General features: G+C 41.6%; 1 protein-coding gene across 3 annotated transcripts in view; it reads right to left on the bottom strand.

The window, feature by feature from the left end:
- The window catches only part of IPO11 (importin 11), a 628,234-nt gene that overhangs the window by 304,562 nt on the left and 307,041 nt on the right, over window positions 1-16,631 (bottom strand). For all 3 annotated transcript variants that reach the window (XM_069749262.1, XM_069749270.1, XM_069749278.1), the window contains exon 24: window positions 16,124-16,204. In XM_069749262.1, the coding sequence (XP_069605363.1) occupies window positions 16,124-16,204 (81 nt within the window). The remainder of the gene's footprint in view (window positions 1-16,123; window positions 16,205-16,631) is intronic.

Raw genomic sequence — 16,631 nt, 5'->3', positions numbered from 1 at the left:
CAGTAATGCGCACGGGGTGAGATTTCCTCTCAAGTGGCCAACGTCAGAGGAATGGAGTAAGACTGATAGGAGGAGAGATATATGGAGATGATGTGCGGAGGCAGAGTTATCTTCTGGGCAACGTCCTGCCCATAGCCTGGAAGAGGTCATTTACATGAACTGATAAAAGAAGATTTCTCAACAACCAGACATGCGATATGAGACACGCAGGGATCACTCTCCTCAGCAGTCTATAACCTGTATTTTCATATTAATAGTTTAGATAGGTGACATGAGGTGACGGATTCCCTTTAAGTGGTTTTGGAAGCAGAGCATTTGGTAGCCGTAGGATGAAAAGTCAGCCTGTGGCCGGTGTCACACTCGCAAGTTCAATGTGAGAAGCCCGCGTGAGTCTCTCACATCAATACCTGGCACTGCCGCCGGCACTCGAGACCGGAGTTTGCGGCTGCATGTAATTCTATGCAGCCGTATTCTCCAGTCCAAACCACAGGCGGCAGTGTCGGGTATTGATGCAAGAGACTCGCATGAGTTTCTCGCATTGAACTTTCAAGTGTGACCCCAATCTTTCTGAAAAAAATGTCAGAGTTGGGAAAATGCAAAATGCTATTTACACATGGTCACTTTTCTTATTTACTTGATGATTAGCAGAATAGTACTCTGCCCAATAAAAAAATTAAAACAATTCTACGTTTTCCGCAGGTGTTTGCTCCGAAGTACACAATAGCAATCTGCTCTGATTGTTGCACTTTTTAGCATTTTCTTTTTCCTAGTGACTTACAAAAGAATATAGACAACTGGTCATCTTCCTCCATTAAGGGAGAACTAACACCACTATGGAGTTCTGCGCTTGTCATTGTAACAAAAGAACTGTGACTTTGACTTATTTCCCATATTTTGAGCATTTTTTTTGGTGCAGATTTAATGTTGTGTTTTTACAAGCTTTTTTCAAGATCCCCATAGAAGCATTTATGGAAGAAAAAACACACAACAAAACTTACAGTTCAATGGTGTCTTTATGTCTTTAAATAGGAACATGGGCTCAATGTACGGGACTTAGAATTCAAGGGATTTACAAGAGTTGGTGAAAAACAATTTTCAAGATCCGCTCCATGATCTGTGGCTGCTGGATGGTAGCCCTGAGAACCGCCTCATTCTTGATCACATCCGCGGCTCTTCTTTTTATTAGCTGGCCTGATGAATATCAAATGAAGAGCCATAAATGCCGACAGGGAGGAGGTGGTTCTCAGAGCTACCGTCCAGCAGCCACGTACTAGCGAAATGGTCGATGGACAGGGTCCTGCAAATCGATTTTCACCAACTCTAGTCAGAACCATTTTCCAAAAAGAGGCCCCCAATGGCTCCTCTAAGAATCAAACCCATGACAAGTGTAAAAAGAGCCTAAGCTTAGCCACAAAAGGACAATGAAACGGTTTAAACAAATGTGGTGCCAATCATAAAGCCATCTCCGATTGAACAGTGGCCTCCACATTGAGAAGAGGATGGGACAAATAAGTGAACAGGTAAAACATAGAAAATTACATAGATGAAGAGCGGACGTTATACTGATAACTAGCAAATACAATGAGGGGCACACTGAGGCTAGTTTTACATTTGCGGTTAAGTCCGCAGCGTATCATCCGCAACCGCATGCAAAAATGCATGCAAACGTCTGGTAATGCAGCATTTATTATCCACATCAGCTTACACATGATGGTAAAAAAACGCAGCGTTTGCATGCGTTTTACATGTGTTTGCGCTTTTTATGAGCATGCGTTTGGTATTTCCAGGAGGGTGTGTCTTTAATGGGCATGTCTTAATCAGTTCCTGGACATGCGCAGTCCGAAGTACGCAAGCGCATCAAACGCATGCATACGCAAAGACATGTGTATGCAATCGCATGCATTCCCATAGACAGTAATGCGTTTTTTGCCGCATTCCTTGCGCTAACAACCGCATACGTTTCTAGGCGGCAAATTGATGCCTCCAAAATTACTACATGCTGCGTTTACCGCGCCAAACCGCAGATGACGAAACGACGCATGCGTCGTCAAACGCGGCAAAACGCAACCGATCGCAGACACATGCGTCCCTAATGTTAAATATAGGAAAACACAATGAATGCGGATAATTGCGGAAGAAACGCTGCGAACACAACCGCAAATGTGAAACCGGCCTTAAATCCATGGTTATACCACATTATTAAACTTAGGACATATTCTGAAAATAAAAGTTATAATCTGAAGACAAAATGAGTGCACTTAACCAGGATTTAGGACAATAACATTGTACCACAATCCTGACATACTTTATTCTACCCACAGGAGTATAAAATTCAGCAATCTTCCTATGCACATTGACTTGGTGCCGAAAATCTCCGTAATTGGCCATCTGTACTCCTGACATTGCCGGGCGCACTCATCCTGTGTGACAGTGAGAACGGGATGTTATAATCGGAGCGTGCCCAGGTATCATTTATGAGAAGTTACAAGGACAAACTAGGTTATAGCAAGACAAATTTTTTTTAAAGGCGATTAGAGGTCACGTTTTGGAAATTGCGCACATTTTAGACACGCTGGTTGTGTAAAGTCGTCAGCAACTTTGAAGTATCGGCAGCGACTTTGATGTCGGAGCTGCTTAAATACATCAAAAGAACAGCAAATAAGATCCTGAAGTACAAAATTAAAGGAAAATACAAGATACTGAGAAATGACAATGCACTTTGCAGGATTTTGCAGTTTATAAAAGAAGCATCTGACTTTCCTATTAAGTTTCTGAGCTTTCAGAGTAATGGGGATTAATACTTCTAAATTATTACAACCTGGTGGAAGATTCACTAGACCAGTTAGAAATGATTTTCGAAACCAACAAAAGGAGAAAAAAAAACTTTTTATGTTACATATTCTCCATCACACAATTGGAAAGATTTAGCAGAGATAGAGAGGGATCAGAGGCAAACTCTACTGATAAGCGAGTTCTAAATTTCAATATGAAATTCTCACCAGATGTCGGTAACAACCCATTCAATCCACACAGGCAAAGATATCAAACTCTAGATGTCGGTAAATTACCGTATATACCGTAATTGGAGTATAAGCAGAGTTTTTCAGCACATTTTTTTGTGCTGAAAACGCCCCCCCTCAGCTTATACTTGAGTCATTGTCCCAGAAGACGGCAGGGGAGGAGGAATGGCGGGCAGCAAGTTACAGGAGGCAGAAGCCGGCTGCTGCGGCTAAAGCCTTTGCCCGCTGCTAAAGAGAAATGAATATTCACTGCACTGTCAGTGAATATTCATTTCTCTTATAGATCGCAGGGTCAGCCGCAGCAGCCGGTTTCCAGCAGCTGTCGGGCTATCACGGGTGCACACTACTTAAGAAATATGAATATTCACCGCTCTCCATTCCCACAGGCATGGAGTGAAGTGAACATGTATTACCTTAATGAGTGGGGACACGTGATTGCTCAGCCGCTGGAGCTGCGGGCACCGGAACAAGGCGAGGGCGCACAGGGAAGGTAAGTAGGATGTTTTTTTTTTTATGCTTTTCTCATGGGAGCCATGTATACAAGGATGGGGATGAGGAGCTATGCATACAAGAATGGGGATGAGGGGAGATTGCACACCGGCTTATACTTGAGTCAATAAGTTTTCCCAGTTTTTCGTGGCAAAATTAGGTGCCTCGGCTTATACTCGGGTCGGCTTATACATACGGTAAGTTATGGGTAATAAAAAAAAACATAGGGAAAAAGTATTGAACAAGTTACTGAAATTTAATACTACAAAAGCCTTTCTTGGTCATGACAGCTTCAAGACGCCTCCTGTATGGAGAAACTAGTCACAGGCATTGCTCAGGTATGATTTTTGCACATTCTTTCACACAAACACTCTTCAAATCCTGATGGTTCTGTGGGCTCCGTCTTTGAGCTCTGAGCTTTAGTTCCTTCCAAAAATGTTCTATTGCATTCAGGTAAGGCTATTGGCTGGGCCATTCTGGCAGCTATATTTTCTATCTCTGAAACCAATTGAGATTTTGCTTGGCTATGTGTTTGGGATCATTGTATTGCTGAAATGTGCACCCTTGTTTTTATCTTCATCACCCTATCAGATGGCAGCAGATTTTTATCCAGAATGTCTCAGTATATTTGTCCATTCATTCTTCCTTCAAATCATATGAAGTCTGTCATTGCCATATGCTGAAAAACAGCCCCATGCCATGATGTTCCCACCTCCAAACTTCACTGTTGGTATGGTGTTTTGAGGGTGATACGCAATGCCATTTGACCTCCAAACATGGTGTGTATTACTGCAACTAGAGAGTTTAATTCTGGTCTAATCTGGCAAGACTATATTCTCCCAGTATTTCACAGGCTTGTCTAACAATAAACAATAAAGGCTTCTGTGTTGAACGTGCATACAGACCATGGAAATTAAATGAATTATTTATATTTTTCTTTGAAACAATTATTCCTGCTAATTGCAGGTTCTTCTGTAGCTCTCCACAGGTGGTCCTTGGCTCTTGAACAATTCGTCTAATAATTCTTTTTATTCTTCCTTCTCAAATCTTGCGAGGGGCACCTGGTCATGGTCAGTTTTTGGCCAAATGATGCTCTTTCTACTTCCAGAGTATGGCCCCAATAGAGTTCACTGGAAACTTTAGTAGTTTAGATATTCTTCTGTAACCAATGCCATCAATATGGTTTGCAACAATAAGGTTACAAAAGTATTGAGACAGCTGATGTTACCCATCATGAAATGTTTCTTGTGCGGCACTTTGGTAGTGATACACCTTATTCTAGGCCATCAGCTGAACAAGCTGATATTTTTCACTAAGTGGCAGGATTGCTTTTTAATTACTGATAGATTTCACCTGGTGTCATGACTTTCCATGTTTTTTTCTCCTCTCTTTCTTCATGTATTCAATACTTTTTCCCTGTGTCAGTTCTCATTAATATACATAATTTAATTTATGGACATCTATGGTTTGATTTATTTGCCTGTGTGGAATGGATGGGTTGTTACCGACATCTGTTGAGAATTTCATGTCAATGGCACCATTACAAATAGATTTACCTAGAAAATTGGTGACGTGTTCAATACTTATTTCACCCGTATTTCTAAATTTGTGTACATTTTCACCCAATATCAGCAAAGCAAAGAAAAAAGGAATTTAAAATTGACAAAATTTAAGCCCCAGGCATCATGAAGAAGAGAGACAACATTTTTTTTATTTAGAGTGCATGTACGATAAAATCCGAAAATGTGCATGATCAGGAAGGGGGAAATGGCACAGTCCTGAACTGGTGAATCAGCATCATAGTGAGTGCAGCTCCAGAATAAGAAATCTCCAATGATCAAAATGACCACACAAAAAAAAATCTGTCTCAATGAACAAGTTCTTCCCAGATCCTGATAAGCTATTATCAGTAACCCTCACCTCCCTACAGCAAAATAAAGCATTATATACTGAAACTGAATGAACCATCCATAAAATCCACAGACTACAGCACATTGTGATGTTTCAAATGACAGCAATTCTCAGATACCCTGCACAACCAAAATCATTTGTGCAATTTGTCTGTGACCTGATTATTTTAGAGCAGTCAAATCACAGACAAGTACCATAAGCATGAAACAACTTGATGATCCTCAAGACTTTTGGGAGAATGCTCAATGGACGGACGAGACAAAAGTTTAACTTTTTGAAAGGTATATGTCCCATTACATCTAGTGTAAAAATAACACAGCATTTCAGAAAAGGAACATCATGCCAACAGTAAAATATGGCGGTGATAGTGTGATGGTCTGGGGCCGTTTTGCTGCTTCAAGACCTGGAAGACTTGATGTGGCAGAAGAAACCATGAATTTTGCAGTCTACCAAAAAAAATCCTGAAAGAGAATGTCTGGCCATATGTTCGTGATCTCAAGCTGACGCGTTCTTGGGTTAAGCAGCAGGACAATGATCCAAAACACAGCAGCAACTCCACCTCTTAATGACTTAAAAACAAAATTAAAACTTTGGAGTGGACTGGTCACAGTCCTCACCTTAATCCGATTAAGATGATGTGGCATGACCTCAGGGCCGGCTCCGGGTTTTTGAGGGCCCTGGGCAAGAGTCTCAGTGCCCCCCCCCCCTTAACACATACCACGATTCATGATGCATAGATACAGCAGAGAAATATAGGTATAGTACAATGCCAGATTTCACTTCTTACATGAGTGATAGCTATTGTGAATTCTACAATACCATATAGCAGAGAGGCTTTATATAAGTCAATTCCTTATATGCCGATTTTTGTGACCTACTCCCTCTTCCTCAGTTGCCATTTTATTGTTAGCTGAACTTGCTGCAAAGAAAAAACTGCATACATTGAATATGACAATTTTTTAAAGTAAAGTAAACATTAGACAGTATTAACGTAGAACATTTGTAACAGTGCAAAATGGGTATCATATAGCACAACAACGTACTATATAGCACAGCCACGTAGTATATAGCACAGCCCACATAGTATATAACACAGCCCACGTAGTATATAGCATAGCCACGTAGTATATAACAGCCCACGTAGTATATAGCACAGCCCACGTAGTATATAACACAGCCCACATAGTATATAGCATAGCCACGTAGTATATAACAGCCTACATAGTATATAGCACAGCCATGTAGTATATAGCACAGCCATGTAGTATATAGCAGAGCTCGCATCCCCCCCCCCCCTCCGAAAATGGCCCCACAGTCCAGTACTTACTGTTATAGTAAAAAAAAAAAAAAAAACACCGCACTCAACTCGCGCCCGCGCTGCTCCCTGCCCCTGTCTCAGCGGCTGCACTGCCTGGCACACAGTGAGTGCGCGATGACTTCAGAGGCAGAGCAGGGAATGATGGGAGAGGGAGCGTCAGCTGACGTTCTCTGCTCTATCATTGCTTTGAACTGTAACGGCAGACGTCGGTATAGTTCAATGCGGCGGCGGCAGGGAAGTCGGCGCTGGTGGCTGGCGGGCCCCCCTGCCTCACAGGGGCCTCATAAGCGGCTGCATGATGTGACGCTAGCTGAGGGCCCCTGGGGGAGAGGGTGCCCTAGGAAGCTGCCTGCCACTAATGCCGGCCCTGCCTTCATCGGCCCCCCGGAGCCTCAGTGTACTGTACCGTGAATTGGCCCCCCGTCTCGCTAGGGCCCCGGCACTTGCACTGGTGCGCCGAGTGCTGACGCCGGTGGTTCATGCTCGGAAACCCTCCAATGTGGCTGAATCACAACAATTCTGCAAAGATGAGTGGGCCACAATTCCTCCAGATCATTGTAAAAGACTCATTGCCAGTTATTGCAAACAGTTGATTGCAGTTGTTGCTGCTAAGGGTGGCCCAACCAGTTATTAGGTTTAGGGGTCAATCACTTTTTCTTGCAGGGTACTGTAGTTTTGGATTGCTTTTTCCCTTAATAATAAAGACCTTCATTTAAAAACTTGACGACCTAGCTTGTCATAAGTCCAACCTTAAACTCAGTAGGGTCCCAGAATCTGCACCAGTTTTAACAGTTATTAACAAGATGACAAATCTATAAAAAACTGGCTAAATAAAATGTCACTTTTTTTACACTTTAAGAAACAGGCTAATATTTCAAACATCAGATGACAGGCATATTCTCTGAAATCAAACAGTGTGAAATAATGGGATCTGGTAAGAACTGAACATGAAAGAGGACCTTTCACCAGATTTTAGTATACAAACCGCATACATTATTAAACAGAACTCCTAGACCTGGTGAGGCTGGATTAGTCACTTTGAAAATCCATGTCAGAATGAGAGTGCAATCCTTTACGAAACATTAATAGAAACTCTGGCCACATAGTGAGAATAACAGTTCCTAAAGGTACCGTCACACTTAGCGACGCTGCAGCGATACCGACAACGATCCGGATCGCTGCAGCGTCGCTGTTTGGTCGCTGGAGAGCTGTCACACAGACCGCTCTCCAGCGACCAACAATGCCGGTAACCAGGGTAAACATCGGGTAACTAAGCGCAGGGCCGCGCTTAGTAACCCGATGTTTACCCTGGTTACCATCCTAAAAGTAAAAAAAAACAAACACTACATACTTACCTACAGCCGTCTGTCCTCCAGCGCTGTGCTCTGCACTCCTCCTGTACTGTCTGTGTGAGTACAGCGGCCGGAAAGCAGAGCGGTGACGTCACCGCTCTGCTTTCTGGCTGACCGACGCTCACAGCCAGTACAGGAGGAGTGCAGAGCACAGCGCTGGAGGACAGACGGCTGTAGGTAAGTATGTAGTGTTTGTTTTTTTTTACTTTTAGGATGGTAACCAGGGTAAACATCGGGTTACTAAGTGCGGCCCTGCGCTTAGTTACCTGATGTTTACCCTGGTTACCAGTGAAGACATCGCTGAATCGGTGTCACACACGCCGCTTCAGCGATGTCTACGGGGAGTCCAGCGACCAAATAAAGTTCTGGACTTTCTTCCCCGACCAGCAACAGCACAGCAGGGGCCTGATCGCTGCTGCCTGTCACACTGGACGATATCGCTAGCGAGGACGCTGCAACGTCACGGATCGCTAGCGATATCGTCTAGTGTGACGGTACCTTTAGTCTCAGCCCTCCCTGCTGCTGAGATCTCACACTGCTCAGTACAAGCTGCAGGTGTCAGTCAGGCTCCATGCAAAAGGTGAGTATGGTCCAGGAAAAATATAGAGATATTTTGAAATGCTGTATTGGGGAATTCTCAATAATCACATAGGGAACTGTTTTAGACTTCATCTAGTAAGACAGAGTGGATACCACCAGCACAGAGCATTCATCAATGTGGAGCTCCAGTCCATTCATTACATGGGAAATGCATTGATTTCAGCTGAATATATTTACTGTGTTACAACAGGGAAATTAAAGGGTCTGTCCAATCTCTTCCAGGGGATAAAAGATAAATAATAGACTGGGGTCCCACTGCTGGGATGCACATCTATATTAATTAAATGATTTGTAGGAGAGTTAAGTAAATTACTCAGCATGTTAAGACAAATAAATGGAAAGAGACACACGTGTGCCACCTCTCCAGTGACATAACGATGCCCCATTACCAACATGCTGCATTTTTGGGACAATTTTTGGGACAATAAGATGCACCCCAGGTTTAGAGAGCAGAAAATAAGAAAAAAATGTTTCGTTGTAATTAAAACTTCCCTAGCTGTGTAAGGAAGTGGAGGGGTCATTATCACAAATTTTAATGCACTAGGGTAGAATAGAGATGAAATATATTATTATTAGTGTTTCTCTGCACTGTGTGTTTTATTCACATATAGCTTCACAGCACATTCAGTAAAAGGGGCTGTCCATGTTTGTTCTGGGGGCGTGAAGAAGCAACCGCGAAACGCGCGTTGGGGTTCGGAGGACCAGCCTGCCACTTGACAGTGAATTGTTTGGTGGAGACCTTCCTAGGTAGTATGTGGATTGATAGGTGAATTGTCACTTGTGTGTATGTGAAGGAACACCACAGCTGTAGGGACTATGTGTTTTCTATTGTTGGCATAACCGTGCCCTTAGCATGTGCTTGGGAGCTGTGGATATGTTCTGATCCAACCAATAACACAGATAGTATTTTGTAAATACTGGATTATTCCTTTTGACTGATAATATGTAATACTTTCTTTGAGTACATATGCACTTCAATATCACCTAAAAGACCATTTGAATATAGTGAAGAAATTCTATAGTAACTTTTTTGCCCCCTTATACTATGCTGGCCTCTCTTTTTGTTTGGTCTCAGGCACCAATGTATTCTATTTTTGTATGGTCTACATTTGTTGAATTAATAAATTTATTGTTTTAATATTGTGGTCTAGAAACACTTTTTGATCCTAAATATGGATTTCTATAGAAGGATCTATATGTTTTATATTTACATACACATGTATAAGATCATTATCCATTTGTAGAAACCATCATCTATTAAACTTCAGCTTTTTTAAATATGGTGTTATGTTTACATCAAGAAATTGTTGAAATTTAATTGAATCCTGTGCCCTTTTTTCTACATGCATACCTTTGATCATTGTGGCCAAAGAGTTTTGTTTTACCCTCGTTGGTTTACAGGACTTGTTTCCATAATGCAGGCTTTGTTTAGACAGGCAATTAACAGTAAAAAGAAAGCATTTGCACTACTAAAGCAGGATGGCACCATTGAAGCTCTAAAAAACTATAGGGAGAAAAATACTTTATCTAAAAAACTATTTAAAGCTGCCAAAAAGGAAACAGAGAAGCACATTGCTAAGGAGAGTAAAACTAATCCCAAACTGTTCTTCAACTATATCAATAGTAAAAGAATAAAAACTGAAAATGTAGGCCCCTTAAAAAATAGTGAGGAAAGAATGGTTGTAGATGACGAGGAAAAAGCTAACATATTAAACACCTTCTTCTCCACGGTATTCACGGTGGAAAATGAAATGCTAGGTGAAATCCCAAGAAACAATGAAAACCATATATTAAGGGTCACCAATCTAACCCAAGAAGAGGTGCGAAACCGGCTAAATAAGATTAAAATAGATAAATCTCCGGGTCCGGATGGCATACACCCACGAGTACTAAGAGAACTAAGTAATGTAATAGATAAACCATTATTTCTTATTTTTAGTGACTCTATAGCGACAGGGTCTGTTCCGCAGGACTGGCGCATAGCAAATGTGGTGCCAATATTCAAAAAGGGCTCTAAAAGTGAACCTGGAAATTATAGGCCAGTAAGTCTAACCTCTATTGTTGGTAAAATATTTGAAGGGTTTCTGAGGGATGTTATTCTGGATTATCTCAATGAGAATAACTGTTTAACTCCATATCAGCATGGGTTTATGAGAAATCGCTCCTGTCAAACCAATCTAATCAGTTTTTATGAAGAGGTAAGCTATAGACTGGACCACGGTGAGTCATTGGACGTGGTATATCTCGATTTTTCCAAAGCGTTTGATATCGTGCCGCACAAGAGGTTGCTACACAAAATGAGAATGCTTGGTCTGGGGGAAAATGTGTGTAAATGGGTTAGTAACTGGCTTAGTGATAGAAAGCAGAGGGTGGTTATAAATGGTATAGTCTCTAACTGGGTCGCTGTGACCAGTGGGGTACCGCAGGGGTCAGTATTGGGACCTGTTCTCTTCAACATATTCATTAATGATCTGGTAGAAGGTTTACACAGTAAAATATCGATATTTGCAGATGATACAAAACTATGTAAAGCAGTTAATACAAGAGAAGATAGTATTCTGCTACAGATGGATCTGGATAAGTTGGAAACTTGGGCTGAAAGGTGGCAGATGAGGTTTAACAATGATAAATGTAAGGTTATACACATGGGAAGAGGGAATCAATATCACCATTACACACTGAACGGGAAACCACTGGGTAAATCTGACAGGGAGAAGGACTTGGGGATCCTAGTTAATGATAAACTTACCTGGAGCAGCCAGTGCCAGGCAGCAGCTGCCAAGGCAAACAGGATCATGGGGTGCATTAAAAGAGGTCTGGATACACATGATGAGAGCATTATACTGCCTCTGTACAAATCCCTAGTTAGACCGCACATGGAGTACTGTGTCCAGTTTTGGGCACCGGTGCTCAGGAAGGATATAATGGAACTAGAGAGAGTACAAAGGAGGGCAACAAAATTAATAAAGGGGATGGGAGAACTACAATACCCAGATAGATTAGCGAAATTAGGATTATTTAGTCTAGAAAAAAGACGACTGAGGGGCGATCTAATAACCATGTATAAGTATATAAGGGGACAATACAAATATCTCGCTGAGGATCTGTTTATACCAAGGAAGGTGACGGGCACAAGGGGGCATTCTTTGCGTCTGGAGGAGAGAAGGTTTTTCCACCAACATAGAAGAGGATTCTTTACTGTTAGGGCAGTGAGAATCTGGAATTGCTTGCCTGAGGAGGTGGTGATGGCGAACTCAGTCGAGGGGTTCAAGAGAGGCCTGGATGTCTTCCTGGAGCAGAACAATATTGTATCATACAATTATTAGGTTCTGTAGAAGGACGTAGATCTGGGTATTTATTATGATGGAATATAGGCTGAACTGGATGGACAAATGTCTTTTTTCGGCCTAACTAACTATGTTACTATGTTACTATGTTAGATGTTCTTTTGCATACTTCTGAAGCTGAATTTTATGGTGAGGACACAGGAGAGGTTTTCTTCTTATGACTCTTCTATGACGGCCATAATTGTGCAGGTGTCTGAACAGTAGAACAATGTACCTCAACTCCAGAGTTTAAATGTTTCTGACAGTGTTTTGCAGTTAAGTGAGGGTTCTGATTTGCCTCTCTATAGCAATCCTACAAGCAGCACTCACTCAAATTTTGTTTGGTCTTGGACCTTAGCTTGACTTCCACTGTTCCTCTTACCTGCCATTTCTTAATTACATTTGTAACTGGGGAAAGGGCAATTTGAAAATGCTTTGCTATCTTCTTATAGCTTTCTCCTGCATTGTGGGCTTACACCATTTTCAGAGTGCTAGGCAGCTGATTAAAATAAACCATGGCTGCTAATTTTTGGCACAAGGTTAGAGGAGGCTAGGTTTTTATAAAGCTGGGAAACTTGTATCACCTGACCTTTCCTAATGATGTCAGTGAATAAGCCACAACCCTAACAGGCTAATTAAGATCCTAAACCTTGGTCAAAGTTATCTGAGCGCACAAATCTGCAAGGGTGCCCAAACTTCCTTATTATAATTTTTAAAATTCAAAAAATGACAATATATCGTTTTTATTTCTCCCTACAATATAAATGAAATGAGTCATCTTTAACTTTAGCCCTTTTAGAGATCATTTCATCTTTAACTTGTTTAACTGTTCACAAGGACAGTAATTTTGACCAGGGGTGTCCAAACTTTTACATGCCACTGTATATATCAACACATTACCAGAAAGGTCCTTCATTGTCTCTTGCACCAATCACAGGACTAGGGGCAGGGACCAAAGAGCATGTCTCTCAGTGACCAGGTAGGACACAGTATCAGCGCTCTTCTGGATCACAGAAGCTGCCTCCGGACTGCAAGGCACATTCACTTTTTAGCAAGATTTTTTCTTGCTAAAAAGTGTGTCTTATAGTCCAAAAAATATGATATACAGTGGGGCAAAAAAGTATTTAGTCAGTCAGCAATAGTGCAAGTTCCACCACTTAAAAAGATGAGAGGCGTCTGTAATTTACATCATAGGTAGACCTCAACTATGGGAGACAAACTGAGAAAAAAAATCCAGAAAATCACATTGTCTGTTTTTTTAACAATTTATTTGCATATTATGGTGGAAAATAAGTATTTGGTCAGAAACAAACAATCAAGATTTCTGGCTCTCACAGACCTGTAACTTCTTCTTTAAGAGTCTCCTCTTTCCTCCACTCATTACCTGTAGTAATGGCACCTGTTTAAACTTGTTATCAGTATAAAAAGACACCTGTGCACACCCTCAAACAGTCTGACTCCAAACTCTATGGTGAAGACCAAAGAGCTGTCAAAGGACACCAGAAACAAAATTGTAGCCCTGCACCAGGCTGGGAAGACTGAATCTGCAATAGCCAACCAGCTTGGAGTGAAGAAATCAACAGTGGGAGCAATAATTAGAAAATGGAAGACATACAAGACCACTGATAATCTCCCTCGATCTGGGGCTCCACGCAAAATCCCACCCTGTGGGGTCAGAATGATCACAAGAACGGTGAGCAAAAATCCCAGAACCACGCGGGAGCTGGGACCAATGTAACAAGGCCTACCATAAGTAACACACTACGCCACCATGGACTCAGATCCTGCAGTGCCAGACGTGTCCCACTGCTTAAGCCAGTACATGTCCGGGCCCGTCTGAAGTTTGCTAGAGAGCATTTGGATGATCCAGAGGAGTTTTGGAAGAATGTCCTATGGTCTGATGAAACCAAACTGGAACTGTTTGGTAGAAACACAACTTGTCGTGTTTGGAGGAAAAAGAATACTGAGTTGCATCCATCAAACACCATACCTACTGTAAAGCATGGTGGTGGAAACATCATGCTTTGGGGCTGTTTCTCTGCAAAGGGGCCAGGACGACTGATCCGGGTACATGAAAGAATGAATGGGGCCATGTATCGTGAGATTTTGAGTGCAAACCTCCTTCCATCAGCAAGGGCATTGAAGATGAAACGTGGCTGGGTCTTTCAACGTGACAATGATCCAAAGCACACCGCCCGGGCAACGAAGGAGTGGCTTCGTAAGAAGCATTTCAAGGTCCTGGAGTGGCCTAGCCAGTCTCCAGATCTCAACCCTATAGAAAACCTTTTGAGGGAGTTGAAAGTCCGTGTTGCCAAGCGAAAAGCCAAAAACATCACTGCTCTAGAGGAGATCTGCATGGAGGAATGGGCCAACATACCAACAACAGTGTGTGGCAACCTTGTGAAGACTTACAGAAAAAGTTTGACCTCTGTCATTGCCAACAAAGGATATATTACAAAGTATTGAGATGAAATTTTTTTTCTGACCAAATACTTATTTTCCACCATAATATGCAAATAAAATGTTAAAAAAACAGACAATGTGATTTTCTGGATTTTTTTTTCTCAGTTTGTCTCCCATAGTTGAGGTCTACCTATGATGTAAATTACAGACGCCTCTCATCTTTTTAAGTGGTGGAACTTGCACTATTGCTGACTGACTAAATACTTTTTTGCCCCACTGTATATATCACATGGTCAGTGACTATGATATAAATTTACAAGATAGGAACAAAGGTCCTCATACACATTAGACTAATGCTGGGCAAACCTGCCTACAAGAGCGGGATCCACAGGCCGTCTAATGTGTATTGGATCCTCTTCACTCTCCCCCAACAGGTGATGTCAGGGGGAAGAAGAATCTGAAACATCTGATTTCAGACACAATACTTTTGTTCTCCAGGAGAAAAGCCACTGTCAGAGAAGCAGCAGCTCTCTAAGGCTAAGTTCACATTGCGTCAAATACATGGCGTTAAACGGATCCGTTAAACGCATGTACAGAAAAGGAGCCAAAATTTGTGTAAAATCGTCGTCACGGTAATGCTTGCGTTAACACATGTGATTGCGTTTTTTCATTTGGATGTCCATTACCGAAGTATCCGTTTGTCTGTGTTTGTTACTGTCAATAAAGTTGTTCTTTTTTTTTTTCCTTTTGTCAGCGTCGGGTGTGGGTGCAGACTCATTCTCCATTTTGAAACCTTTTTTTAGTGAACTTCTGCTAGCAAGATGTTTGTGTCTGAGCTCATTAGATTTCGCTTGATGCGGTTGCGACTTCGGCAGAGAAAGCGTAGTTCGCAAAGGAGATATTGGATCCACGAAGTGAATTTCTTACGGAATACATATAGTGCCTTTCACACCCTGTATGTTCAGCTTCGGGATCATCCCTTCAAATTCCAACGTTATCTACGGATGTCCATTGAGACCTTTGATGTTCTGCTCTCACATGTGAAGGATGAGATACATCATCAGATTTCCTGTCACATGACCACATGGACCACCCTCAAGCGCTATTAAAACGTGTGGTTCTATTTGGAAATTTTTCATGATTTGCGTCTGACTGCATTTGCCATAGCCTTCTATGGCAGAATGAACGCTTCTGTTAGTATTGCGTTAACTTGGCCGGACCCAAAAACGCTGCAAGCCGCGTTCCAAGGTACGTCAGAAACAAACGTTATGTGACAAACGCATATCAATTTTGGCATGTGTCACACAATGCAAGTCTATGGGCGCGTTAGTATGTGCGTTATATTGCGTTTTCAGTACTTAAAAACGTGTCCGTTAGACGGACTCCCCTAGCGCAATGTAAACCTAGTGTCGGGGTGTATAAAGACGTATATTTTTACCTTGACACTAGCCTAAGAGAACACAGGAGAACTCTGTCAAGAGCTCCTGTGTACGGGGGATATAGCGAGAGATGGCGGTAAATCAATCGTTCAGTCGACAGCTATCTTTCATGTATATGTGGCTTAACTCTTTAACCAATTGCTTCCAGGTTCCCTCACTATTAATTGTTGGGGACTTCTACATTGGGATGCCCTGTGAACAACTCAAAACTGGGGAAAGAATGAAGGTATGATCCAAAGAAGGATTGAATGACACATAAGATTACCTTCAGAACTTGCACTTGACCCTCAACGGTTATATCTTTTAAGATTTCCAGAAAAGACTGGCAGAGGCTGGCTCCATATATCTGCAATAAAAAAAAGGTGTACCGTTATCATCCAATTTTACAATTTCTTTAATTTTTCATGTCCAAGAAACAACCTCAATAATCTTCAGATTATTATTCATTCCTGTGATATGAAAAAGAAAACAGCAGCCCCGCTGACAGATGAGATCATATTAATAAAGCACTTTATTAAATCATTGAGTATGCAGTAATTTTTTTTTACATACATTAGTTTTATTTTGCTTTGTGCCTGTATATATCTGCATTTATTTCCTTATCAATGTCTCATTTATTATAATTGTAAATGCACAAAAGTAGCAATAGGAAAAATGACTGATGATCAAACATTTTAATTAAATCTTAATTATATTTTATTATCATTTTCAAGCCAATTTTTGCGCTATTAGGGGCAAGCAATGTGGCAGGGTAAGACAGTGTACTCTTGGAT

The sequence above is a fragment of the Ranitomeya imitator genome, chromosome 1, assembly GCF_032444005.1.
Source record: "Ranitomeya imitator isolate aRanImi1 chromosome 1, aRanImi1.pri, whole genome shotgun sequence".
Classification (NCBI taxonomy): Eukaryota; Metazoa; Chordata; class Amphibia; order Anura; family Dendrobatidae; genus Ranitomeya; species Ranitomeya imitator.
The sequence above is the reverse complement of the archived record's forward strand: the minus strand, read 5'-3'. Positions and strand labels throughout refer to the sequence as shown.